The 26659-nt window shown below is 39.8% G+C and overlaps 1 protein-coding gene across 1 annotated transcript in view; it reads left to right on the plus strand.

The window, feature by feature from the left end:
• Positions 1–26659, plus strand: part of DNAH6 (dynein axonemal heavy chain 6) — a 281257-nt gene that overhangs the window by 206470 nt on the left and 48128 nt on the right. The window contains exons 61-64 of the mRNA XM_081596922.1: positions 4345–4578; positions 11058–11193; positions 15811–15977; positions 22072–22262. Coding sequence (XP_081453048.1) covers positions 4345–4578; positions 11058–11193; positions 15811–15977; positions 22072–22262 — 728 coding nt within the window. The remainder of the gene's footprint in view (positions 1–4344; positions 4579–11057; positions 11194–15810; positions 15978–22071; positions 22263–26659) is intronic.

The following is a 26659-nucleotide window of genomic DNA, read 5'->3' on the forward strand; positions in this document are numbered from 1 at the left end:
GGGTCACAAAGAGTCGGACATGACTGAAGTGATTTTCACTTCCACTTCAGGAGTGAAGAGGCTATTTCTGACCCTCCATAAAACTAAATGAGGACTTCCCTGGTGGTCCAGTGGTTAAGACTCTGCACTCCCAATGCAAGGGACATGGATTCAATCCCTGGTCGGGGAACTAAGGTCCCCTCAGGCTGCAAAGGGTGCCACCCAAAAAAAAAGACACAGTATGGCTACCAAGTGGGCGACGGAAGGGTGGGATGAACTAGGAGATTGAGATTGACATATACACATGATTGATACTATGTATAAAATAGATAATTAATGAGAACCTACTGTATAGCACAGGGAACTCTATTCAGTGCTCTGTGGTGACCTAAATGGGAAGGAAATCCCAAAAGAGGGGATATATAAATGCTTATGACTGATTCACTTCACTCTACAGCAAGAAACTAACACAACATTGTAAAGAAACTATACTCCAATAAAAATTAATTTTAAAAAAGGTGTTGAAATATTCAATTTTTATACACTAGTCCAAGCTTGGTTTTTCCTCTAGATGTCTTGTTTAGTCCTCTTGGTATGGTCAGGGGGCCAGCAGCAATAGGAGCTGCAGGAGAGAAAGGTAATGAACTGAGAGAAATAGGAGGCACATTGTATAGACACACCTGGGCTCTCTTCCAACAAGATGTGCATCTGTTGTAGCAGCCTTTACAAGCCATTTCTACTTGTTCCTAATGATTGCTGTTCTCACAAGGGGTTGCTGTCTCCCCCTTTACTTGGTGGATATTAAACAAAGCTTCTCAGGTAGCACAGTGGTAAAGAATCCACCTGCCAAGGGATGAGACTCAAGAGACACAGGTTCAATCCCTGGGTCAAGAAGATCCCCTGGAGAAGGAAATGGCTACCCACTCCAATATTCTTGCCTGGCAAATCCCATGGACAGAGAAGCCTGGCAGGCTACAGTCCATGGGGTCACAAAAAGCTGGACACGATTGAGCACACACACACACACACACACACACACACACACACACACACACACACACACACACATATTAAACCAAGCAAGGTAAGGAGAGGTAAATCCTTTCATTCCACCTAAAGGACTCTGATAATGCTTTTCTCATCCTGGGTGTTTTGAATTCATGCTTTTCAAGGTTTTTGTTTTTTCATTTTACCATGCCTCACAGCTTGAGGGATCTTAGTTTCCTGACCAGGGATTGAACCCAGGCTCTCCACAGTAAAAGCACTGAGGCCTAACCACTGGACCACCAGGGAATTTCCATGCTTTTCAAGATTTTAAAATCTCCTTCGAGCAATAAGAATGGAGATGTTCTGAAAATATGTTAGACTGACAGAAAAAAAAAATTGAAGGATGAATCATCAAAACACTGGAATTTTGCAGTTTGGAAGGGAAACTAGAAACCCAAACCACAACTGCAGGTGACAGCCCTGGCCAAGACATCCTCTACCAAACCATCCAGAAATCCGCTTCACACTGAAATCATTTAGGGTGTGTCAGGATTCACTATGTTTTATTTGAGCACCAAACTTACCACCTCTTCACTAGATTTTAAACTCGGCCTCTTGTCAGGTTGTTAAAGAGCGCCCAATCCTCTTTTCTTCTGAGTGTGTTAAAGTAACAATTCCATTATTCTTTGTTGGCCAAACTCTCCCAATTCTCTAGAATAAGGGTATGCTTCCTTGAAGCCCTTTTTTTAAAACAAAAAACAATTTTAATTGAAGTAGAGTTGATTTACAATATTGTGTTAGTTTCAGGTGTTTATCAAAATAAGTCAGTTATACATACACATATTTTTGTTTTGTTTGTTCAGTCATTAAGTCATGTCCAACTCTTTGCAACCCCATGGACTGCAGAACATCAGGCTTCCTTGTCCTTCACTGTCTCACAGAGTTTGCTCAAACTCATGTCTATTGAGTCAGGGATGCCATCCAACCATCTCATCCTCTGTCGCCCACTTCTCCTCTTGCCCTCATCTTTCCCAGCATCAGGATCTTCTCCAGTGAGTTGGTTCTTCACATCAGGTGGCCAAAGTGTTAGAGCTTCAGCTTCAGCATCAGTCCTTCTAATGAATATTCAGGGTTGATTTCCTTTGGGATTGACTGGTTTGATCTCTTTGCAGTCCAAGGGACTCTCAAGATTCTTCTCTAGATTCTTTTCCCATGTAAGTCATGACAGGGTATTGAGTAGAGCTCCCTTGGCTTTTAATTTTAGGGAACAGAGGCTTGTCTTTTGGTGAGGAGCCTGAGAGTCAGCTCTTGTACTCCATCCTGTTCGCAGGAGAAGTGGATACAGCGAGGCCTGCACAAGGGTTGTGCAGCATTTTTAGAGGCGAGTGAAGCACACTTCTTGACCCCGATCTGCCTTGATTCTCAGCTGGCTTCCAGCAACTAGTCAACTTTGACCTACCTGATCTCCCCACGAGCAATGCATCTTGACCCCTCTAAAGGTGACCAAAAGATTGGGCATCCTGACCTCACCTCACATCTTTGCCCTTTGTGCTGTGGATCCTCAAGGCTGAAGCCACATGGATGGCCCTCCCCAGTCACCAGCAAGATGCCCTTGCCCACGACTTCCAGGCAAGCCCGTCAGTTCAGGCTCTGCTCAGCTTTATCACACAGCCTGAGACCCTTGGGAATTTTTGGATCTTCTCTCCCCCATCCCCTTGTGCTACTTGGAAGTGGCAGGAAATGAGTGGGGCTGCTTCTGTCCCTCTCACATGAAACCTCAATGCCAGCATCTCTGCTGCCTTCCTGATAATCTTGTAATGTGTGTAGGGCATCTTTTGGGAAGTAGACCTGTTCCCAGAATTTCTACATGGGAAGCAGGGTGGAAGTCTCCTTTAAAATTGAGAGTGTGTGCTCACTCCTATCCAACTCCTTGCAACCCCATGGACTACAGCCTACCAGGCTTCTCTGTCCATGGAATTTCCCAGGCAAGAATACTGGAGTGGGTTGCCATTTCCTTCTCCTGGGGATCTTCCTGATGCAGGGATCAAACCCATGTCTCTTGCATCTCCTACATTGGCAAGCAGATCCTTTACCACTGAGCCACCCAGGAAGCCCCTTTTAAAACTGGTTTCTCTTAAATTTCAAAGAAAAGTCTTGCACATTCTTCCCACACACTAAGAATTATCTTGTGGAAATGCCAAGAAAAGGGCATGACCCTGACATCCTGCCCTGCTAAAACCGTGTAACCCAGAATGGGACTTGAACTTACGGTCTTGTAACCAAGATCAGGCCTGGTCTCAGGGCTTAATGAAGCTCACATTTTTGATGTCTTATCACAGAAAGAACTCAGTGATAAACAAGGTGATAGGTAAGAAGTGAATTTATTTAGAGAGAAACATACTCCACAGGCACAGTGTGAACCATCTCAAAAGACCAGACTGGCCCCAGAGTATGGGGATGTCACTTTTTATAGGTGTGGGTAATTTCATGAGTGGGAGGGGTATTCCAGCTATTATGGGGAAGGGGTGGATTTCTAGGAACTAGGCCACTGCCTATATTTTGACATTTATGGTCAACCTTGGAATTGTCAGCTTCCCTGATAGCTCAGTTGGTAAAGAATCCACTTGCAGTGCAGGAGAAGGGATAAGCTATTCACTCCAGTATTCTTGGGCTTCCTTTGTGGCTAAGCTGGTAAAGAATCTGCCTGTGATGCGGGAGACCTGGGTTCAATCCCTGGGTTGGGAAGATCCCTTGGAGAAGGGAAAGGCTACCCACTCCAGTACTGTGGCCTGGAGAATTCACAGAGTTGGACACAACTGAGTGACTTTCACTTGGAATTGTCATGGCACCTGTGGGTGTGTCATTTAGCTTGCTAATGTATTACAATGAGGCTCAAGGCCTAGGGGAAGTCAACTCAGCCCCACCTCGGACCTATTTGATTCTAATCCATTTATGTTGTGTCCTCGGGCTATGTCATTGTTTTAAAGGTTGCGCCTGCCCCCTTCTCTCCTGTTTCACTTAGACCTCTCATCCGAAGTGATTATCAAATGTGATTTGAGGATATGAGAAACTGGTTCTGCCAGCTCACCTTCATTTTCCATTTTCTGTCCTGCATCAAGATGATCCCTACAGAACAGTCAAGAATTTGGCATTGGTCCATTTCTGAAAAATGGGAGAGAAAAAGGAACACACAGAACTCTACATATAAATATGTCAGTTGGGGATGAATCCTGGACTTTGTCATTGTTCACTATTCACCTCCTGTGCTGCTACACATTTAGTCACTGAATTTGGGGGAGTCCAAGTGAAGAGCAGGGATTTTTTTTCCTTCACAAAATTGAATTAAATCAGAGACACTGATAGAGTTTTCTTTCACAGTTGTTCAACACAACAATTGAGACGTCTGCAAGGATAGATGATCTACAGCAGCGCATGGAAATACTGCTGGAACAGACTCTCCTAACTGCTTATGTCAATGTGTCAAGAGGACTTTTTGAACAACATAAACTGATCTACAGCTTTATGCTCTGTGTTGAGATCATGCGTCAGCAAGGAAGATTAACTGAAGCTGAATGGAATTTCTTTCTCCGAGGTTCTGCAGGACTGGAGAAGGTACTTGTTTCAAGTTTAGACCGTGAATGTTATTAGATAGAGCTCATAAGCACCTAGCAATGCTCCACAGTGACTCTGGTAACTGAAAGTTTTACATTCAGCTGTGTAGTTCACTGGGAGTCTGGGACACAGGCTGTAACTTAGTCTTGTCTTTAGTAGCTGTGCAGTGACTATAACATTTGACCTCTTTATGGAGCAGTGTCCTCACCTATAGAAAAGGGATGTTGGAAGTAACCAGTGAGCTAGCATATGGTGAGGCCAAATCCAGCCTCTCCACCCTGACACCAAGTTAAATCTTAGAGACAAAGTTTTGGGTAAAGTAGAGAAAAATGGCTTTATTGCTTTCCAAGAGGGGATAGTGAGGAGTTTTATAGTAATGGTTCAAAGAGGGTGTGATCAGCTTGTGGACATTCTTCTGAATGATTGGTGGTGAGGTGAGTGGGAGTCAGCATCATCAGCCTTCTGTTTCCAACCCTTCTGGTGTCTCCATGCTTGTGGGCAGCCTACCATCATTAACATTTAACTTCTCCCACCTGGTGGGAGTTTCAGTATCTGCAAAACACTTCAAAGATTCTACTATGTATATCCCTTGAAGGGGAACCAGACTTTGCCCCAAGGATGCACTATTGTTTCTTGACTGTTTTCCCCTTGTCTCCACATCCCCTCCCTTCCCTTATTAGCAGCTGATTGAACCTGCTTCTTTCTGACAAAGGTCCGTCTAGTCAAAGCTATGGTTTTTCCAAAGTCACATATGGATGTGAGAGTTGGACCATAAAGAAAGCTGAGCACCAAAGAACTGATGCTTTTGAACTGTGTGTTGGAGAAGACTCTTGAGAGTCCCTTGGACAGCAAGGATATCCAACCAGTCCACCCTAAAGGAAATCAGTCCTGAATATTCATTGGGAGGACCGATGCTGAGGCTGAAGGTCCAATACTTTGACCACCTGATGCAAAGAACTGACTCATTAGAAAAGACCCTGGTACTGGGAAAGATCTCCTACTGAAGGCAGGAGGAAAAGGGGATGAGATGGTTGGATGGCATCACAGACTCAATGGACATGAGTTTGAGCAAGCTCTGGGAGTTGGTGATGGACAGGGAAGCCTGGCATGCTGCAGTCCATGGGGTCTCAAAGAGTTGGACATGACTGAGTGACTGAACTGAACTGAACCGAACCTGCTTATTGGAACTCACGGAAGGTTATGGAGGCTGAATGAAGCCTATTTCCTGTAATCAAGAAATGAGAGACACAGAAAGGTTTTGGGCCTTTGAGACCCAAGGGCCCTGCTTGGTTTCGATGGGAACATGTTTTGAAAAGTTGGCCATTTACAAATGGGAGAGTTAAAATCTAGTAAAAGTAGTAATTCACAGATCTTACCATAGTGTTTGTGAAGTCATGATCCTCTCTTGCCTGGACACGTCTTTCATTATAAAACATGGGGAGGAATAGAACTTGCTTGTTGCCTTCTGTAATAACATAATGTCTGTCTATCTTGCTCCAGTCCCTCTAACTGGCCTAACCCACCCACATACCACAGACCTGGTCACTCACAGAACAGAAGCACAGCCACTCGACCCTTGCCTACCATCCAGCCCAACTCTAAACTCTTGGCTTTGTTCTGTCCATCTCAAGCCCTGCCCTTGGCCCCTGCAGACCTGACACCTGCACAAGCTTTCCAGTATTTGAGCCTCAATGTATCACTGGGACATTGGACTTCATGGTTTTGTTTGACCCAGCACTCTGAGTCGAGCCCAGGCAAGACCTCTCCACCCAAAAGTCCTGCTTCCTTGACCCTCACCCACCCCGCATACATACGTATTCTATTACTCCTTTCCTAACACTGTTTTCTTGCCTTTTCCTTCTGTTCATGGGGTTCTCATGGCAAAATGGTGGTTTGCCATTCCCATCTCCAGTGGACCATGTTTTGTTAGACTAAAGGTCCATATAGTCAAAGCTATAGTTTTTCCAGTACTCATGTTCCAGTGTGAGAGTTGGACCATAAAGAAGACTGATCACTGAAGAATTGATGCTTTCAAGCTGTGGTGTTAGAGAAGACTCTTTAGAGTCCCTTGGACGGCAAGGAGACGAAACCAGTCAATCCTAAAGGAAATCAACCCTGAATATTCATTGGAAGAACTGATGGTGAAGCTGAGGCTCCAATACTTTGGCCACGTGATACAAAGAGCCGACTCATTTGGAAAAGACCCTGATGCTGGGAAAGACTGAAGGCAAAAAGGAGAAGAGGGCGGCAGAGGTTAGATGGCATCAGTGACTCAATGGACATGAATTTGAGCATACTCTAAGAGTTAGTGAAGGACAAGGAAGCCTGGCATGTTGCAGTCCATGGGGTTGCAAAGAGTCAGACATGACTTAGCAACTGAACAGCAATATTCAGACCAGGCAAATCTATACAGATAGAAAGCTTTCAAAGTTTAGTTCCCAAGCACTAAACTTTCAAAGAACCAGTTTTAGCTGTATAGGGCCAGAGGGCATGGGCAGGTAGGAGGGAAATTGCTAAACACATCATGGTTTTGTGTGTGTGTGTGTTTGTGTGTGTGTGTGGAGATGAAATATTCTATAACATTCTAAAATTGACTGTGGTCATGGTTACAATAACTGTGAATTTGCTAAAATACACTGGATTGTATGCTTTAAATGGATGAATTCCATGGTATGTGTATTGTATCTCAATAAGCTATTTTAGGGCTTCCCAGGTGGCTCAGTGGTAAAGATCCCACCTGCCAATGCAGGAGACGTGGGTTTGATCCCTGATTTGGGAAGATCCCCTGGAGAAGGAAATGGCAGTCCAATCCAGTATTCTTGCCTGGAGAACCCAATGGACAGAGGAGCCTGGCAGGCTGTGGTCCATGGGGTCGCAAACAGTTGGACATGACTAAGCCACTTAGCATGCATGCAAAGCTATTTTAAAATGTAATATAAAACCTCCTTACCTGCCTCCTGAGAAATCTGCATGCATGTCAAGAAGCAACAGTTAGAACTAGACATGGAACAACAGACTGGTTCCAAATCGAGAAAGGAGTACGTCAAGGCTGTATATTGTCACTCTGCTTATTTAACTTATATGCAGAGTACATCATGAAAAATGCCAGGCTGGATGAAGCACAAGCTGTAATCAAGATTGCCGAGAGAAATATCAGATATGCAGATGACACTACCCTTATGGCAGAAAGCAAAGAGAAACTAAAGAGCCTCTTGATGAAAGTGAAAGAAAGTTAAAAACCTGGCTTAAAACTCAGCATTCAAAAAACAAAGATCATGGCATCCAGTCCCATTCAATTCAGTCACTCAGTCGTGTCTGACTCTTTGCGACCCCATGAACTGCAGCACTCCAGGCCTCCCTGTCCATCACCAATTTCCAGAGTTCACCCAAACTCATGTCTATTGAGTCGGTTATGCCATCCAACCATCTCATCCTCTGTCGTCCCCTTCTCCTGCCCTCAATCTTTCCCAACATCAGGGTCTTTTCAAATGAGTCAGCTCTTCGCATCAGGTGGCCAAAGTACTGGAGTTTCAGCTTCAACATCAGTCCTTCCAATGAACATCCAGGACTGATCTCCTTTAGGATGGACTGGTTGGATCTCCTTGCAGTCCAAGGGACTCTCAAGAGTCTTCTCCAACACCACAATTCAAAAGCATCAGTTCTTTGGTGCTCAGCTTTCTTCACAGTCCAAATCTCACATCCATACATGACTACTAGAAAAACAATAGCCTTAACTAGATGGACCTTTGTTGACAAAGTAATGTCTCTGCTTTTTAATATGCTGTCTAGGTTGGTCATAACTTCCCTTCCAAGGAGTAAGCGTCTTTTAATTTCATGGCTGCAATCACCATCAGCAGTGATTTTGGAGCCCCCAAAAATAAAGTCAGCCATTGTTTCCACTGTTTCCCCATCTATTTGCCATGAAGTGATGGGATCAGATGCCATGATCTTAGTTTTATGAATGTTGAGCTTTAAGCCAACATTTTCACTCTCCTCTTTAACTTTCATCAAGAGGCTCTTTAGTTCTTCTTCGCTTTCTGCCATAAGGGTGGTGTCATCTGCATATCTGAAGTTATTGATATTTCTTCAGGCAATCTTGATTCCAGCTTGCGCTTCTTCCAGCCCAGTGTTTCTCATGATGTACTCTGCATATAAGTTAAATAAGCAGGGTGACAATATACAGCCTTGATGTACTCCTTTTCCTATTTGGAACCAGTCTGTTGTTCCATGTCCAGCTCTAACTGTTGCTTCTTGACCTGCATACAGGTTTCTCAAGAGGCAGGTCAGGTGGTCTGGTGTTCCCATCTCTTTCAGAATTTTCCACAGTTCATTGTGATCCACACCAGTCAAAGGCTTTGGTAGTCAATAAAGCAGAAACAGATGTTTTTCTGGAACTCTCTTGCTTTTTCAGTGCAGAGAGGATTTTGGTAATTTGATCTCTGGTTCCTCTGCCTTTTCTAAAACCAGCTTGAACATCTGGAAGTTCACAGTTCACGTATTGCTGAAGCCTGGCTTGGAGAATTTTGAGCATTACTTTACTAGCATGTGAGATGAGTGCAATTGTGTGGTAGTTTGAGCATTCTTTGGCATTGCCTTTCTTGGGGATTGGAATGAAAACTGACCTTTTCCAGTCCTGTGGCCATTGCTGAGTTTTCCGAATTTGCTGACATATTGAGTGCAGCACTTTCACAGCATCATCTTTCAGGATTTGAAATAGCTCAACTGGAATTCCATCACCTCCACTAGCTTTGTTCATAGTGATGCTTCTTAAGGCCCACTTGATTCCACATTCCAGAATGTCTGGCTCTAGGTGAATGATCACGCCACCGTGATTATCTGGGTCGTGAAGATCTTTTTTGTACAGTTCTTCTGTGTATTCTTGCTACCTCTTCTTAATATCTTCTGCTTCTGTTAGGTCCATACCATTTCTGTCCTTTATTGAACCCATCTTTGCATGAAATGTTCCCTTGGTATCTCTAATTTTCTAGAAGACATCTCTAGTCTTTCCCATTCTATTGTTTTTTCTTTATTTCTTTGCACTGATTGCTAAGGAAGGCTTTCTTATCTCTCCTTGCTATTGTTTGGAACTCTGCATTCAGATGGGGATATCTTTCCTTTTCTCCTTTGCTTTTTGCTTCTCTTCTTTTCACAGCTATTTGTCCCATTACTTCATGGCAAATAGATGGGGAAACAATGGAAACAGTGACAGACTTTATTTTCTTGGGCTCCAAAATCACTGCAGATGGTGACTTCAGCCATGAAATTAAAAGACACTTCCTTCTTGGAAGAAAAGCTATGACCAACCTAGACAACATATTAAAAAGCAGAGACACCACTTTACCAGCAAAGGTCCATCTAGTCCAAGCTATGGTTTTTGCAGTAGTCATGTATGGATGTGAGAGTTGGACCATAAAGAAACTGAGTGCTGAAGAATTGATGCTTTTGAACTGTGTTGGAGAAGACTCTTGAGAGTTCCTTGGACTGCAAGGAGATCAAATCAGTCAGGTGAAAAGAAATCAGTCCTGAATATTCATTGGAAGGACTGATGCTGAAGCTGAAGCTCCAGTACTTTGGCCACTTGATGGGAAGAACTGACTCATTAGAAAAGACCCTGATGCTGGAAAAGATTGAAGGCAGAAGGAGAAGGGGTCAAGAGAGGATGAGATGGTTGGATGGCATCACAGACTCAATGGACATGAGTTTGAGCAAGCTCCAGGAGTTGGTGATGGACAGGGAAGCCTGGCATGCTGCAGTCCATGGGGTCACAAAGAATTGGACATGACTGAATGACTGAAATGAACTGAACTGAACTGATAAAAGCCTCAGGCAAATATTCATTAAATTTTCAAAGAGCTAGTTTCAGTCTACAATTATAGCTGTTTCTCTGTCTCTTTTAAAACTGTTTACCCACACGTAAGAGCTTCATAGAATATTGCCAGATGGCATAATATTGATACTTTTCCCTGAAATTTCTGGGAATATGTGAAATGATTAGACATATACACACTCAGCCCAGCTGGAAGGAGATTACTACTTGTCTTGCTACTTATTTTCCTCTACTTCTCAGATTTCCCTGTCTCCTAGAAGTGAGAACATCTCGGAACTGGATTTGGAAACTAGTTTTCTAGGAAAAAAATCATCAATATAAGAATATTTGAGGGGTGGGGAGAGACTGGTGCGGCATGTTGGAGAACAGGCTACAAGTAGACTTTACAGATTTATTGTTAACCCTTCACCAGATCAATGACTTTCAGCACATGTCAACATGAAAAGCTTTCATCAGCTGCACTTAATTTCAAACACCAACAGGTAGAATTGATTCAACAGCATATCTATTTCACCATATCTCATGTCTGTCCTGGGCAAATGGTCATTTTTAATATGCTATTAGAGCTTGATTTTTCACTTAGACAAGGTGAAAGCATATTGTCTGCTTGTCTTTGTGAATTATTATTCACTTTCTTTCTGTCTTCTAACAGGAACGCCCACCTAAGCCCGAATTTTCCTGGCTGGTTACTGCCATGTGGTTCGCCTGCTGTGACTTAGAAGAATTATTTCCAGTTTTTCAAGGACTTACACAATATATAGTGCTACATCCTATTTCCGTGTGCATAGGTAATACATCAAAAAGATCTGCTATAGGAGGTTGTAAACAAATTCATGAATCCTAACTTTAAAAGTCTCCTTTAACCTCTTCGGCAGTATCAGTATTTTTCACTAGGAAAGTCTTCATTTTTAAGAAATTTTGAATTACTTGTTTTCCCAGTTTCTTGAGGTAGATGCTTGGCCCATGAATCTTCAATATTTTGTATTTACAATTATACCCATTTTAAGGAGATGCATTTACCTCCAAGTATTGTTATAGCTTCATATCATACTGTTATTGGCTTCCCTGGTGGCTCAGTGGTAAAAAATCTTCTTGCAATGCAGGAGACACAAGTTCAATCCCTGAGTCGGGAAGATTCCCCTGGAGAAGGGAATGGCATCCCACTCCAGTATTCTTGCCTGGAGAATCCCAAGGACAGAGGAGCCCAGGGGCTACAGTCTGCGGGGTGGCAAAGAGTCAGACACGACTGAGCATGACAGGTTGTACTTTTTTTAACTACTTACTGACGGATAGCGTACATATGGAAAAGTACGCAAATCAAAATCAACAGCTTGTTATCAAATACTGACTAATTCTGAGCCACCACCCAAGTCAAGAACTAGACCAGCACTAGCATCACAGAATTCCCTTATACTCTTTCACAGAGCCCTTTCCCTCTTTCCCAAAGGTTATGCCTGCTCTGAATTATAACAGTCTATGTTACTTTTCCCCCATATTTTACTATGTGTATGTAATCTTTGCTGTTGTTGTTTAGTCACTAAGTCATGTCTGACTCTTTTGCCACCCCATGAACTGTAGTTTGCCAAGTTCCTCTGTCCATGGGATTTCCCAGGCAAGAATACTGAAGTAGATCGCCATTTCCTCCTCCAGGTGATCTTCCTGACCCAGGGATTGAACCCACATATCCTGCATTGATTGCCTGGAGAATCCCAGGGACGGGGAAGCCTGGGGGGCTGCCGTCTATGGGGTCGCACAGAGTCGGACACGATTGAAGCGACTTAGCAGCGGCAGCAGCAGCATCCTGCATTGACAGGCAGATTCTTTGCCACTGAGCCACCAGGAAAGCCCCATGTAAACTTTAATTCAAATCTATTAATTGTGGCATTTATTTTACTGTTTTTTACACCTAACCAGTCATTTTCTAAGAGAGATATATTAAGGAACACCACTATGACAATTTCTCTGTAATTCTAGAATTTCTCTCATTATGTCTTGTGGAACTGATGTTGTTAATTAAGCATAAATAGGTTTAGGGTGATTAACTTCCTAACAAATAAAATACCTGAATAGTGCTTTTTGCCTTAAAATATATTTTCTAATATTAGTATTATTAAATATTATTACAGCAGGATTGTCTTCATTAGTATTCCCTCTGTATATTTATACATTCTTTATTTTTATTTCTTCTGGGTCATCATCATGTTTCAGTATATCTTTAGTAGGATTTTGTTGTTTTGAGCAACGTGGCAGTCTCTTTTTAAACAAGCAATTTTTACTCCAACTATTGAAAGTTGGTTATAGCTCTATTTCAGTGGCTCTCAACTGGGAAAGACTTTGTTCCCCAGGGGACATTCTGAAGACATTATTGGATCCCACAACTGGGGTGGTGCTACAGGCATCCAGTAGGTAGAAGCCAGAGATCTAACTAAACATCCTACAATGCTCAAAACAACCAGAACAACCCTCCACAACAAATGACCACTTGGACCAAATGGCAGTAGTGGCAGGGTTGAGAAAATCCTCATTTATTTGGACTTACTTCTATCACCTTACTTATAGGGATTTTTTCCTTGGCATACTTTTTCTTTGTTTTATTTTTTACTTCTTTCTTGCTTTCAGGTCAGTTGTCCACACTCTTTTTTTATTTTCCTCATACTGATTTGAAGTTGTGTGTTCTGTTGTTATTTTTAGTAATTATTCTTCTACTTCTCATATGAATGGGTTTTTTCCTGAGGACACCCAATAACTGTGGTGGTTTAAAGGCTATGTGGACCAGAAATTCTGGGATCCTTATATGCTCATTTGATTTCTAAATAAAGACTAGGAAAAATAAAATATTCTTCAGTAAATAAACCAAATGAAAATTATGTTTCTATATTGTGGACCAATTAAACAAGATGGCTAGAGAAAGAGGTAGAACACAGAAGAAAAAAACTCATAGGAGAAGTCTAGTGATGGACAGTTGGGGAAAGACCCAAAGCAGAAGGGGCTAGATGGAGCTTCATAAACATAGAGGCAAAGAAAGAGGTAAAGGCTGAAAGACAAAGTAATTCTGGAAACAACTCATCACGTTTGGACAAAAGGCACCATTTATTACTGTCATCTGAGACTAAAATTTTAGCAATTTAAAACAACTTTCCTGCTTTCGTTTGTTAAATTTCAAGGTTGATTCTGGAAATCCTACAGAATCGTGAAGGTTTGTATGTGATAGGATGGCTTGTGTTCTAAAAGTGAGCTTTATATCTTTGCAGGTGAAGTTTAATAATTAATTTCAAAGCCACTCACCTTCAAAGGCTTCCTAATTGCCTTAATCTTGTGCCTCTGATGGTTTCTATGTTTCATGTTCTATTAGTTGGGAGGTAGAATTTTAAATTATCCTGCTTTATTAGTCAAAGCCCTAGTGATCATTACATTACAATAATGAGAACCTGAGGAGAAAAGAAGTCCTTTTGGAATAAATGTTTCTACTACCTGGTTCTCAGAATAATACATTCACTAAAAAGTGCTGTGGTGTGCTGTACCCTGTGGTCTCATACCATGTAATTGTCTATATTTCACATAGAAATTAGAAGTCTTACACAATTATCTACTGCTCCAGGGTCATGACACTAAATTTCTGTCACCAGCTCTGTAGCTGCTATTGTTAGGCCCTCAGAGGAGAGCCCCACAGACCAGCTGGAGAAAGTCATTTTCCAGCCTGCCGTGGAAGCCAACCATTTTGTGTAATATTCAACCCCAGCAGCCTCTTTCATCACTAGATGGCCGTGTTGGTCTGCTGAGTGGCTTACAGCAGCACACTGTGAGCCCTGCAGGAATTTCAGTGCTAATTCTTGTTCAGTCACTCAGTCATGTCCGACTCTTTGCCACCTTGTGAACTGCAGCATGCCAGGCTTCCCTGTCCTTCACTATATCCCTGAGTTTGCACAGATTCATGTCCCTTGAGTTGATGATGCCATCCAACCATCTCATCCTCTGTCGCCCCCTTCTCCTCATGCCCTCAATCTTTCTCAGCATCAGGTCTTTTCCAGTGAGTCAGTTCTTCATATCAGGGTGGCCAAAGTACTGGAGCTTCAGCTTCATCATCAGTCCTTTCAATGAATAGTCAAGGTTAATTTCTTTTATGGTTGACTGGTTTGATCTCCTTGCAGTCCAAGGGACTCTCAAGAGTCTTCTCCAGCACCACAATTCAAAAGCATCAATTCTTCAGGACTCATATATAATACACAGTTTATTCATATGTTATTTATATGGTAAAAAAGTATATATGCCTGAATATTTTATTTGCTTCATCTGTCTCACACTAATAATTGTGTTATTTTCTATCACTGCGATGTTTTTCTCTGCTTTTTCTTCTGCCTCCAGCAGTGATGCGGGTTCTGGGGGCTTTTTTGGGGGTGGGGCTGCACTGGGTCTTTGTTGTGGCACTCGGGCTTTCTCTAGTTGCAGCACTCAGGCCTAGGTGCCCTTTGGCATGTGGGACTTTAGTTCTCCAACCGTGGATGAAACCCACATCCCCTGCATGGGAAGGCGGATTCTTAACACTGGTCCACCAAGGAAGTCCCAGCAGTGATAGTTTGATGTATTTTTATGCTATTGTCTGACACATATTGATTTATTTTACTGTATTTTTATTATTGAGTTTGTATTGTAGTTAATATGCTGCTGCTGCTGCTAAGTCGCTTCAGTCATGTCCGACTCTGTGCAACCCCATAGACGGCAGCTCACCAGGCTCCTCCATCCCTGGGATTCTCCAGGGAAGAGTACTGGAGTGGGTTGCCATTGCCTTCTCCATGTAATTAATATAACTTGACCTATTTTGTCCCATTTAATTATGTTTGCCTTGAATTCTGATATATCCAGTGTTACTCTTATCACTTCTTATCACTTAGAGTTGTTTTTTTTTCTCACATTTGATTGATATATCTCTATGCATCCTTTAATTTGTAACTTCTCTGTCATTTGTTTTAGCTTCATGTTTTGTAAGTGGTTTGAATTCATTTTCTAATCAAATTTTGAATTCAGTATTTCCTAATTAGGTTGGGTAGAGGGAGATTAATATATTTACATTTGCAGTTATATAAAAAACTGATAGTAAACATAGAAATTTTTTCCTTACCAAATATACTTACTAATGGGTTTCCCCAATGGCTCAGAGCCCACCTGCAACGCAGAAGACACAGGAGATGTGGGTTCGATTCCTGGGTCAGCAAGATCCTCTGGGGGAGAAAATGGCAACCCACTCCAGTATTCTTGCCTGGAGAATCTCATGGACAGAGGAACCTGCAGGCTATAGTCCCAAGGGTCGCAAAGAGTCAGACACAACTGAGCAACTAAGCACACACATTTACTTAATATCACAGTCATAGCCACTGTAATTAAAGCATGTTTTAAAATTGTGTTTCCAGGGTCTTTTGAGACTTATATTAACCCACCTGATTGGGACGCCTATTCTAAAATGGAGAGTGATCAACTCATAACAACGGAAAGGGTGCCCACAAGCTATAATTTTTGGCATCCAGAACTAAGTTCTTTCCATAAGTTAATCCTTATTAAATGCTGTAAAGAAGAAAAGGTAGGATATTTTTCATTAAAGAACTGTGTTATAATTATTTCTGCTAAAGCTCACCAGACAGTTATGATTCATGGAATGATTAGATTGTTTAGAAAGTAACAACGGCCAAATTTGGAAAGTGGTTTGTGACTTTGTGTTGTTAATAAGAAATGGAGACTTTGTGTTATTAATAGAGCACAATATTTTATACAGGAAATGATGAGGGAAAAGGCTGGAGAGTCATCCAGGGACCTGGAGGAACTTCTTTAATGTTGCCATGGGAAACTTGTGCTTCCTGCCAGGGAGGTCAGGGCTCTGCTGGATGGTGTTAGCAGGGGACTGGTGGGCCTTTCAGAACTTGGCAGCAATGGGAAGGAGGCATTTGAACAGAAAAAAAACCATAGTCACCAAGACCCAGTTTGAAGATGGTTGACATAATTATGTAAGAAATTATGGCAGCTTGCAAATAGCACCATTTGCAGCAACATGGATAGACCTAGAGATTATCATATTAAGTGAAGTTACATCAGACAGAGAAGAGAAATATCCTATGATATCACTTATATGTGAAATCTAATAAAAAATGTGATACAAATGAACTTGTTTACAAACCAGAAACAGACTCATATGTCTTGAAATCAGACATATGATTACCAAAGGAGAAACATGGGAGGAAAAAATAAATTAGGAGATTGGGATTAATATATACCCACTACCATATGTAAACTAGATAACAAAGACCTACTGTACAGCACAGGGAACTCTACTCAATATTCTGTAATAAGCTATATGGGAAAAGAATCTGAAAAAGAATGGAGATACACACACACACACACACACACACACACACATATATATATATATATAAAATTCACTTTGCTGTACACCTGAAGCTAATAAAACATTGTAAATCAACTGTACTTCAATAAAAATTGTTTTAAAATATGACAACCAGAATTAAGATAGAGGTAGTAGATTAAAGAGATGGAGGGGGATGTGGAGATGGGGCAACTAGTATAGTTCCTGGGTTTTGCATGGGTGCTAAAGGGGAGAGTTGCATCAACAACTAAGAAAATGTGAAAGGAGAAACATGTCAGATAAAGGGGTCACTGAGTCTGCAGTATCTACCAATATCAAATTGTATAGTAGTCTGGGGACCAATTAATATCTGGGTAGAAAACTTTAGAGAGAAATATAGCTTAAAAAATAGAGATTGGGAAGTCATTAACATTGAGTTGGAAAGTAAAACCACAGGAGTTGTTAAAATCATAGAGGAATAACAGGTTAAGAGGACAGATGGGCAAAGGATGAAACCCTGAGGAGCACCAACTTTGAAAAGACAAAGAGAAAGGATGAAGAGCCCTTGAGAAGGAAGAGGCAGAGGGGCAAGAAGAACACCAGGAGAAAGAAATGATGTGGAAACCAAGTAGGTGTAGTGTTTCAATACAGCAAGAATTATCAACAGATTGTAATGAATGGAGGGTGTTCAATGAGAAATGGGAGAAAGAAAATGCACTGGAGAAAGACAAACCGTAGTTTGGAGATGTTGAGGCTATACTGTAGGATTTTCTACCATCTCTTTAGGAAAACAGAAAGGCTGTGGGATTGGCCTGGGCTACCAATATTTGCAATAGATGAATAGAAGATAGAAGGTCATTGAGACTGTTGGTAAAAGTAGTTCTATAAAGGGGAAGAGCTCTAAGAAAAAGCTTATAGACTGGGAGAAGAGGGAAAACCTTGAAAGTTTCTTTGGAAGCAAATGTAGTTGGACTAGGAATGTAGCACAGTTAGAAGGACAGGAGAGGCTGTGATCAAGTTGAGCTTAAAACTTCTAATGAGAAGTTCCAAGTGATGACCATGTCCTGAGGGTGGCCATAGGTATGGGTGACTGAAAAAGTGATGAGATGATGTGCACTAGAGTTTGAGGCCAAGGCACTGTACAGTTAGGCTGTGGGAGGTCCTTCTGGACCCTGAACCTGGGTTGTGTCACCCCAGATGATGACAAGACAATGCCTGAGACACAGTTGATAAATCACTGGAACAGACATAAATGGAGAGGAAGCTATAAGTTAGGTGGCAAGTCTTCAGTGGATATGGGACAGTTGCTACCAGGTCGGATACTGACAAAGATGAAAGCATGATTAAACAGCAGTAATCCCAAAGAAGGAGTTTTAAAGATTGAGACATAGGCTAGAAAATTCTAGACTATGGGAAATTTTTGTTGTTTTTTTTCAGGTTCTGTGTCTCTGTATATGAGCTAAGGTTCTTAAGGTTATAACTATAGATAACAAATTTTATAAGTTCAAGACTAAAAAGGATATATTAAAATAAAAGGATACTGGGGTAGCTCATTAAATTTGAGGAAAAGCCAGTTAATCGCACTTCAGGAGGAGCAGCTCACTGGGCAACTCACTGAACATAACTCTGTAGTATTGCCACTGATAGCATTCAACTCTCAATGAAATTGTTCCTCTAGTTTCAAATTCTCAAGAGAGAGATTCTGATTGGTCCAGCTCAACTTAAGTTTTGTTCCTGGTCCATTCAGTTATGGATAGGAAAATTGCATCATGCAGTAGAAATATGACTACACAAGAGTTCTAGGGAAGAGAACAGATGTTGGTGGGCTACATCCATGCAAGATTCCACCTGCTATGGGGCCTTGTCTCACAGCCAATATTCCCATTTCTCTGGTCCAGAGAAGATCAGACTCAGGAAAGACCTAAGACTCACCTTCTGTCATTTGAAGACCAGTACCTGTCCCTCAGCTTCTGTCCATAAAATATTTAACAAATACCTTGGTGAGTAATTGCTGTATTCCAGGCACTGAGGATACAATTGTGAAAAATAAAAAATTCTTTTTTCTTATGAAAAAGAAAAATTACTCCCAAAGGCTTGTATTCTAGTGGGAGAGAGAAGGGACAGAAAGAATAAAATACTTTCTGCTTGCAAAAAGTTCTTGGAAGGACATGAAACAGAAGTTTCAATAAAAGTAGTAGAGTGGAAACTAGAGTAGGAAGCCAAGGAGGACCTCTTTGAAGAGGTGATAGTCTCAACTTCTCATATAAATCGTTTCCTGTATCATACCAACAAATAAGAAATAAATAGAATGAGAAATGGACTCGAGCCCTGCACCAGAAGTGGGCGGAGTCACTCCCCCTCAGGCACCACCTAGGCTTGGAGAGGGGAGAAGCAAAGGGGCTTGGTAGAAAATGATTTCCTACCCCTCCCAGTCATGAAATCCAGGTCAGCCTGAGGACAAGGATTTTTTTGTTTGTTTTTAATTAATTTTTTATTGGAGTGTGGTTGATTTACAATGTTGAGAGTTTTTTTGTTTTTGTTTTTGTTTTTTTTTTGTCTCTTGGACCCTTTGGAGAATATGATGAAAGTTGCAAGCCTTCTTAGAAAATACACAAATATTATTCCATGTATGATTATGTGATTCTAGTTAAGAATCTCAGTCTTGGAAAATGAAGTGTGTTCTCTCTCTCACACACACACATTTATTTTTTACATTTATTTTTTATTTTTAGCTTTTCACCCTCTGCATCCATTTTCCCCTCTCTGGCAAACAGTAGTGTGTACTCTGTATCCAAGAGTTTGTTGTTGTTGTTGCTCTTTTTTAAATTTATTTTTAATTGGAGGGTAATTGTTTTACAGTGTTGTGTTGGCTTCTGCCACGCAAGAACACAACTCAGGTATAAGTATACATATATCTCCCCTGCAGAAGTTCCCTCCTACCCCCTACCCCATCCCACTCCTCTAGGTTGTCACAGAACACAGTGTTGAGCTCTCTGTGATATATAGCAATCTCCCATTAGCTATCCGTTTTACACATGGCAATGTATATGATTCAATGCTACTTTCTCAATTCATCCAACCCTCTCCTCCCTCATTGTCCACAAGTCTGTTTTCTGTCTGCATCTCTATTTCTGCCCTGCAAATAGGTTCATCAGTACCATCTTTCTAGATTCCATATATATGTGTTAATATACGATATTCATTTTTCTTTTTCTGACTTATTTCATGCTGTGTAACAGGCTCTAGGTTCATCCAAATCATTAGAACTAACTCAAATGCATTCCTTTTTATGGCTGAGTAATATTCTGTGTATATATGTACCACTACGTCTTTATCCATTCATCTGTTGATAAGATATCTGGGTTGCTTCCATGTCCTGGCGATTGTAAATAGTGCTGCAGTGAACATTGTGGTTCATGTATCTTTTTAAATGATGGTTTTCTCAGTGTGTATGTCCAGTGCTGGGATTCTTGGGTCATGTGGTAGTTCTATTCATAGCTTTTTAAGGAATCTCCATACTGTTCTTAGTGGCTGTATCAATTTACATCCCCACCAACAGTGTGACAGGCTTAGCTTTTCTCCACATCCTCTCCAGCATTTATTTTTTTTTTAGATTTTTTGTTGGTGGCCATTCTGACCCGCGTAAGGTGATACCTCATTGTGGTTTTGATTTGCATTTCTCTAATAATGAGTGATATTGAGCATCTTGTCATGTTTGTTAACCATTTGTATGTATTCTTTAGAGAAATGCCTGTTCAGGTCTTTCAACCACTTTTTGATTGGGTTGTTTGTTTTTCTGATATTGAGCTGCATGAGCTGCTTGTATGTTTTAGAAATTAGTCTTTTGTCAATTGTTTCACTTGCAATTATTTTCTCCCATTCTGAGGCTTGTCTTTTCATTTTATTTATAGTTTCCTTCTCTGTGCAAAAGCTTTTAAGTTTAATTAGGTCCCAATTGTTAATTTTTATTTTTATTTCCATTATTGCAAGAGTTGGGTCAAAAAAGATATTGTTGTGATTTATATCAAAGACTTTTTTGCCTTGTTGTTGCTATTTTTAAGATTACACATATGAAAGATAATATGTTTGGTTTTTTTCTGTCTGCTTTATTCCACTTAGTATAATGCCCTCAAGGTCCATTCATGTTGTTGCAAATGGCAAGAGTTCATTCTTTTTTATGACTGAATAATATTCCTGTGTGTGTGTGTGTATTACATTTACTTTATTTATTAATCCATTGATAGATACAGGTTGTTTTCATGTCCTGGCTATTGTAAATAGTGCTGCAGTGAACAAGGGGGTGCATGTATTTTTTTCAAGTTATTGCTTTCATTTTCTTGAGATAAATACCCAGAATTGTGAGTGCTGGATCATATGGTAGTTCTGGTTTTAATTTTTTGCAAAATATAAATACTGTTTTTCATAGTGGAGACATCAATTTACATTCCTAGCAACGATGCCTAAGGGTTCCCTTTTCTCCAGATCCTCACCAACATTTATTCCTTGTCTCTTTGATAATAGTCATTTTAACAGGTATGAAATGATATCTTATTGTGATTTTGATTTACATTTCCCTGATGATTAATGATGCTAAGCAGGCAGATATATGTCTTTTCTGGAAAAGTGCCTATTCAGATCTTGTGCCTATTTTTTAATTGGATTTTTTTGCTATTGAGTTGCATGAATTTCTTATATATTTTTGGATTGTAACATCTTATTATATGTATGGCTTGAAGATACCTTCTCCCATTCCATAGGTTGCTTCTTATTTTGTTGGTTGGTTCTTTTGCTGCACAGCAGTTTTTTCATTTTGTATAGTCCCACTTGCTTATTTTTGCTTTTGTTATTTGTGCTTTTGGTGTCATATCCAAAATCTTGTTGCCAAAAGCTACGTCAATGAGCCTTTCCCTTTTGTTTTATTCTAAGAGTTTTATGGTTTTGGGTCTTATATTTAAATTTTTAATTCATTTTGAGTTGATTTTTATGAGTGGTGTAAGCAAGAATGTAAATTGGTATAGCCAGTACAGGAAACAGAATCGGAAAGCATAGTCTCTTCAATAAATTGTGTTGGGCAAATTGGATATTCATATGCAGAAAAATGAAAATGAACCCATATCTTGGGTCAAACTCATGTTGTTCGAGGATTGACTCTATAAGATCATATCATGTGCAAATAAGGACATTTTTAATTCTTCCTTTCTGATTTGGATGCCTTACTTCTTTGTCTTGCCTAATGGCTCTGGTTAGAGCTTCCGATACTATGTTGAAATGGATCCTCATCCAGTAGCCTTTTAATGATTTTTCTTTCAACTTTCAGGTGGTTTTTGCTCTTACAGACTTTGTAATAGAAAATCTTGGGAAAGCCTTTATAGAGACACCACCTGTGGACCTGCCCACTCTGTATCAAGACATGTCATACACCACTCCTCTGGTATTTATCTTAAGCACAGGCTCAGATCCCATGGGTGCGTTTCAGAGGTTTGCCCGGGAGAGTGGATATTCAGAAAGGTAAGGTCACATTGTGCAGTTTTAATCATTCATATGAACATCGCCTAGTTAAAATTTGCCTTTTTTTTCCTTCCCTCTGTGGAATGTGAATTCCTAATTCAGATATCCCTTACTAAATAAGTTAAAATGCTTTAATAGTTAGCTATGCATGTGATTAAAGTGGTAGTAAATTCATAAAAGCAGATGTAAACTTCATTTGAGCAAAGGGGACATTGTTTAAATATTGAAGCATAATTAATGAAATAATGATTAAAACATTTGCTATTTAAGACATTATTTTAATGTAACTGTAAAAGGACTGTAGTTTACACCTTATGCTCAAATGTACAAAAAAATCCCATAGCTCTTTAGGTTGTATTATTAATCTCTTCTTTCTCCTGAGCCTCTATTCTGCTGAGTAAGAAAGGGATGGGGAAGTTTAAACTTGTGAATTTACAATATTATATTTTCTTCAGACTTAAATCTCTCCAGTGTAAGCTATTTTGACTCCTTTCTCATAAAAACTCAGTCTTCCTGACTCTTTCTTTCCCCAGTCCTCCCCAAGATGGTGTTCTGATGGGTAGGAAAGTACACAAGACCATGGGATAGCAGGGGAGAGTAGGGGTCTCATATCTAGGAGGTAATCTCCAGCTCTGATAGGCCCTTGCATGGAGATTACAAGACAATGAATTCCACCTGTTCTTTGAAATTCAAAGAGTCAGACACAACTGAGCAACTAAACAACAACAATCTTTATTAGTCAAGCTTCTCTAGAGAAACAGATATATATGGATATATATATACACACACATATAATACAAATTATATATATTATGCAAATAACATATATATATTACCCTATTGTTGTTGTTGTTCAGTTGTTCCATCATGTCCAACTCTTTGCAACCTCATGGACTGCAGCATGCAGGCTTCTGTGTCCTTCATTATCTCCTGGAGTTTGCTCAGACTCATATCTATTCAATGATGTCATCCAATCATTTCATCCTCTGCTATCCCCTTCTCCTCCTGCCCTCAATCTTTCTCAGCATCAGGGTCTTTTCCAATGAGTCAGCTCTTTGCATAGGGTGTCCAAATATTGGAGCTTCAGCTTCAGCATCAGTCCTTCCAATGAATATTCAGGGTTGATTTCCTTTAGGGTTGGCTGGTTTGCTCTCTTTGCAGTCCAAGGGACTCTCAAGAGTCTTCTCCAGCACCACAGTTCAAAAGCATCAATTCTTTGGCACTCAGTCTTCTTTATGGTTCAACTCTCACACCTGTACATGACTACTGGAAAAACCATGGCCTTGACTGTATTATGCTATATATGTGTGTATATATATTGTACATAAAATGAGATATTGGCTTACATGATTATGGAAGCTAATCTCCAAAATATGCAGTCAGCAAGAGAGAAACACAGGAAAGTCAATGTATACTTCTAGTCCAAGTCAAAAGGTCTGAAAACCAGAAGTAATAATGATACAAGTCCCAATCTGAAAGCAGCAGACTCAAGACCCAAGAAAAGTCAGTGTTTTCATTTGAATCCAAAGGCAAAGAAATACAATGACCCAACTCAGTCAGGCTGAAGGAGTTCCCTCTTCCTCAACCTTTTCGTTCTGTTCAAGTCTTCACTTGATTGGGTGGGCCCCATCTACATTAAGGAGGAAAATCTGCTTTACTCAGTCTGCTGATTCAAATATTAATCTCACCCAGAAACATCCCCACAGACTCATTCAGAATGATGTTTGACTTAATGTCTGGGTACCATATGACCCAGTCCAACCTCACTAGTAATTAGGAAACAATAAGTTAAAGCCATTAAGATATTTCATACTCACCAAATTAGCAAAATCGTGCCAAAGATAGGGAGCTATAGAAATATTCATATTGCAAGTGGAAATGAAAAATTAGTTAAAATCATTTTGAAGAGAAATTAGCAGTATATCAGAGTTGCAGAGAGCATCCCCCATATCCCAACAATTCACTACTGAATTTGCATGTTCAAAGTCAGTCACGGATGGGCAAAGAGCCATATTCAGGAACATTCATAGAAACATGTTTATAATAGCAACAACAAAAAAAACCTGGAAACAACCAAAATGTCCATCTTAAAAAACTATATAAATTGTGGCATATTCATAAAATTGAATATAATGCATTATAGCCATGAAAATAAAAGGACTATGTTTGTTAATATGGATGGGTCACACAAACTAATATTGGGCAAAATAAATTAGGTTGTGCAAAAATTATATAATATTGGAGAAGTTTGATAAATCATATAAAATTATTAAACAGATATATATTATATACTGTTTATGAATTCACATTTTTGCAATAATAGTATAAAGAAAAATACAAAAGTTACACCAAGTCCAGGACAGCAGTGACCTTGTGGAAGGTGAAGTTTGGGTAATAAACAAAGTGAACAGGGAGGGGCATAATGCAAGCTCAGATCATATGGATAATGTTTTACTTCTGAAGCTGGGTATGGGTACATAGATACTTATATTAACTTTATAACTTTTGTTATAAAGGTGATATAACCTTTTGTTATAAAGGTTATAAAGGTGTTATAAGGGTAAAATACTTGGCTGATGAAATTAATAGTGAAATGAAGAGCCTTAATCTATACTCAACAAATAAAACAAATACAAGATCTTCAAATACATATGCAGTATTTATAAAATTAATGATTTTCTAAGAGATAGGTGTTTCAAAAAGAATAAAACTTACTCCCTGACCACAATAAGTCTTAGAAATCTTAAAAGTTAATTTTTTTAATATTTGGAAAGCAAAAACATGTTCTTCTGAACAGCTTGTTTGTTAAAGGGAAATCATACTGGAAATTTTCCAATAAATGGACAATGACAAAAACAGTATAACCTATTAAAAACCAAGGGGGGTTAGAAATAAGACACTTAGTGTAAATTTATACATATGTAATGACTTCTGGTTCCAGAAATGTCAGACTAAGAACTCAGGCTGATATTCCCACTAAGAAAAATTAGGCAATCTAAAACTTAGTTGTTAAGCTCTAATAGAAGGAAAAAATAATAAGCTAAGAGCAGAAACTAGTGACAGAAAACATACATTCAATAGACAAGATCTAAAAGAACAGAAGTTGCATTTTCGAAAAATTTAATAAAATATAAATCTCTGCTGAAGCTGCTGATACAGAGAGAAAGAAACAGAGAAATTCAAAAAACCTATATCATGAATGAGTAAGAGAATATCACTACAGACCTGCAGACATTAAAATAATCATAAAAGCATATTATTTAAAAAGAAAACTTTGCCAATGAATTTGAAAATGTTGATAAACAGGAAAACTCCTCCAAAAGCACAGCTTTAAAAAACTAATAAGAATAATTTTAATATCTAAATAGTTCAATAACTTTTTATTGAATTCATTATTAAAAACCTTCCCAGAATGCTGGATTTATTTCAGTAATGTAAGCATTAAAATACTGAAAATAAATTAATTTAATTCACCACATTGAAAGAGTAATGGCAAAATATCCTTAAAGAAGAAAAACTATTAATTCAATATATGCAGAAAAAGCGTCTGTTAAAATTCAACGTGAATTCATGGTGGGAAATGTCCTAATAAAGCAAGAATCTGGAAATCATGTCTTAAAAAGAGAAAAACAGGAATAGGACATTCTTCTACTCTGATAAAATGTATCTTAATTTTTAGTGGATTTAGCAAGGTTACTGGACATAAAATAGATTGCATTAATGCATACTAGCAACAGAAACTCTCATTCATTGTTAGTGATAATATAAAATGGTACAGCCACTTTGGAAGACAGTTTTGTGTTTCATATGATCAGCCATCTGGCATTTACCCAAAGGAGTTAAGAACTTATGTTCACCCAAGAACCTACGTTATACTAGAGCCTACATTAAATGCATAGCAGCTTTATTCATAATTGCCAAAACTTGGAAGCAATGAAGATGTCCTTCAGTAGATGAATGGATGAATAAACTGTGGTGTATCCATACAATGGATACTGTGCTGTGCTTTCTGTGCTTAGTCGCTCAGTCAAGTCCGACTCTTTGCTACCTCATGGACTATAGCCCACCAGGCTCCTCTGTCCATGGGGATTCTCCAAGCAAGAGTACTGAAGTGGGTTGCCATTCCCTCCTCCAGGGGCTCTTCCCAACCTGGGGATCGAACCCAGGTCTCCTGCATTGTAGGTGGATTCTTTTACCATCTGAGCCACCAGGGAAGCCCAAGAATACAAGAGTGGGTAACCTATCCCTTCTCCGGGTGAACTTTCTGACCCAGGATTTGAACCAGGGTCTCCTGCATTGCAGGTGTATTCTTTACCAGCTGAGCTACCCGGGAAGCCCACAATGGATACTATTCAGTGCTAAAAAGAAATAAGCCTATCAAGCCATGAAAAGACATG

This window comes from Giraffa tippelskirchi, chromosome 4, assembly GCF_054371585.1.
Source record: "Giraffa tippelskirchi isolate mGirTip1 chromosome 4, T2T-mGirTip1v1.2.pri, whole genome shotgun sequence".
NCBI lineage: Eukaryota > Metazoa > Chordata > Mammalia > Artiodactyla > Giraffidae > Giraffa > Giraffa tippelskirchi.